Source organism: Condylura cristata, unplaced genomic scaffold (genome assembly GCF_000260355.1).
Source record: "Condylura cristata isolate star-nosed mole 26May11 unplaced genomic scaffold, ConCri1.0 scaffold00004, whole genome shotgun sequence".
NCBI lineage: Eukaryota > Metazoa > Chordata > Mammalia > Eulipotyphla > Talpidae > Condylura > Condylura cristata.
The window spans coordinates 244,235-245,610 of NW_004567105.1; the positions used below are offsets into that span (position 1 = coordinate 244,235).

General features: G+C 73.5%; 1 protein-coding gene across 1 annotated transcript in view; it reads right to left on the bottom strand.

Moving 5' to 3' along the window:
- The window catches only part of MOV10L1 (Mov10 RISC complex RNA helicase like 1), a 16,900-nt gene that overhangs the window by 4,541 nt on the left and 10,983 nt on the right, over positions 1-1,376 (bottom strand). Inside the window, exons 12-13 of the mRNA XM_012735083.1 lie at positions 910-1,352; positions 638-767 (exon numbers count right to left, since the gene is read on the bottom strand). Of these exons, the coding sequence (XP_012590537.1) occupies positions 638-767; positions 910-1,352 (573 nt within the window). The remainder of the gene's footprint in view (positions 1-637; positions 768-909; positions 1,353-1,376) is intronic.

Here is a 1,376-nt window from a genome sequence, read left to right on the forward strand (position 1 = left end):
CCACCCCCGTCGCCCGCAGGCCCCGGCGCGTCCTGGGCACCTGCCCGCCTCTCCTGCGCCACGGGCTGAGCTCGATCCTTCCCGGAGCTCCTGATCTGGACACAGCACGGGAAAAACAGCACAAGAAACGGTGTGGTGGGCACGCGACGCTTCCAGTGCGTGCCACGTCCCCACCGGCCCACTGGCCTGCGGCCCGCAGCCCGCACGGCCGCCGGCAAGGAGACGCGGGCACAGGAGCCCTCGCGTGTCGCTGCCCCCACGGCCCCTCCCACGGCCCCTCGCCCTCTGCAGGACTGCTGGGGCCACCGCTGTGGCCTACTCTGCCAGGGTGGACGCCGGGCAGGCCAGGCCGGCCCAGGGCCCTGACTGCCCCTGCCAAGCAGCTGTGGAAATGTGAACCGGGGCTGACGCCCGCAGGCCTCCCCCAGCACGGGCCCCAGGGGCCGGCAGCGCAGGGGCGCGGGAGGAGGGCCCCCAAAGCCAGCAGCCCCGTGCTGGAGAGGCCTCCGCTGGCCACAGGCCCTGGGCCTGCGATGAGAGCTGAGCGCATGCCGCCGTGACCCAGACAAGCCCCTTGAGCCCCGCGGCGCTGGCCGGGGCGTCCGGGCGGGCAGGCCCGAGCTACTGCAGGCGCCACCTGCCCGCCGGGCCCCCGCGACCGTCTGGCCGAGCTTCAGGCTAGGACATCCAGGCCAGCTCTGCTGGGGCTTGGGGTGCTGCAAACGACGCCCCTGAGAGGCCGGGGGCACATCTCGGTCCCGCAGTACCTTGGTGGGGGAGGGCGTCCAGGTCCCGGTCACTTGGGGAGACTGCAGAATGACTTCGTCCGGAAACAACACTTTGAAGTGAGGAGAGCCAGGAGGGAGCCGCTCAGAGCTCTGGAAGGCCCCGCCGAGGCAGTGGCCCGGCCCGGCCGCGCGGCCACTGTCCTTGGAAAGCGCCAGCCTGGGCGGCAGGGCACGTGGGCCCAACGCGCGACTTGGCTGGGGTGCGGGGGGTCCTACCCTTCACACCCAGGTGCACGGCCTGCTCCAGCGCAAAGTGACAGCGTCGGCTGGTGGTCCTGCGGGAGGGGACAGCAGGCCCGCCTCGAGTCCGCGCTGGCGGCCACCACGCAGGCCGGGCGGGAAGTCGGCTTGCCCAGGGCCTGGGCCGGTCACGCCCACGCCTCGGAGCGCGGTGGCCACCCGCGGCTTTCCGAGGAAGAACGTGGGGGCTCGGGCCAGGGGAGGAGCCGAAGGCACGGCGCAGGGTGGGCCGGGACGCCCCAAACCCCGCTGCGAGGACGGCGGAGCGAGAGCCAAACGCAGGGCCGCGCTGGCTGGCGGAAGCACGGGTGGGGCTAGTGCCACCTGTGAGTGGCCGGCCAGCCGCCA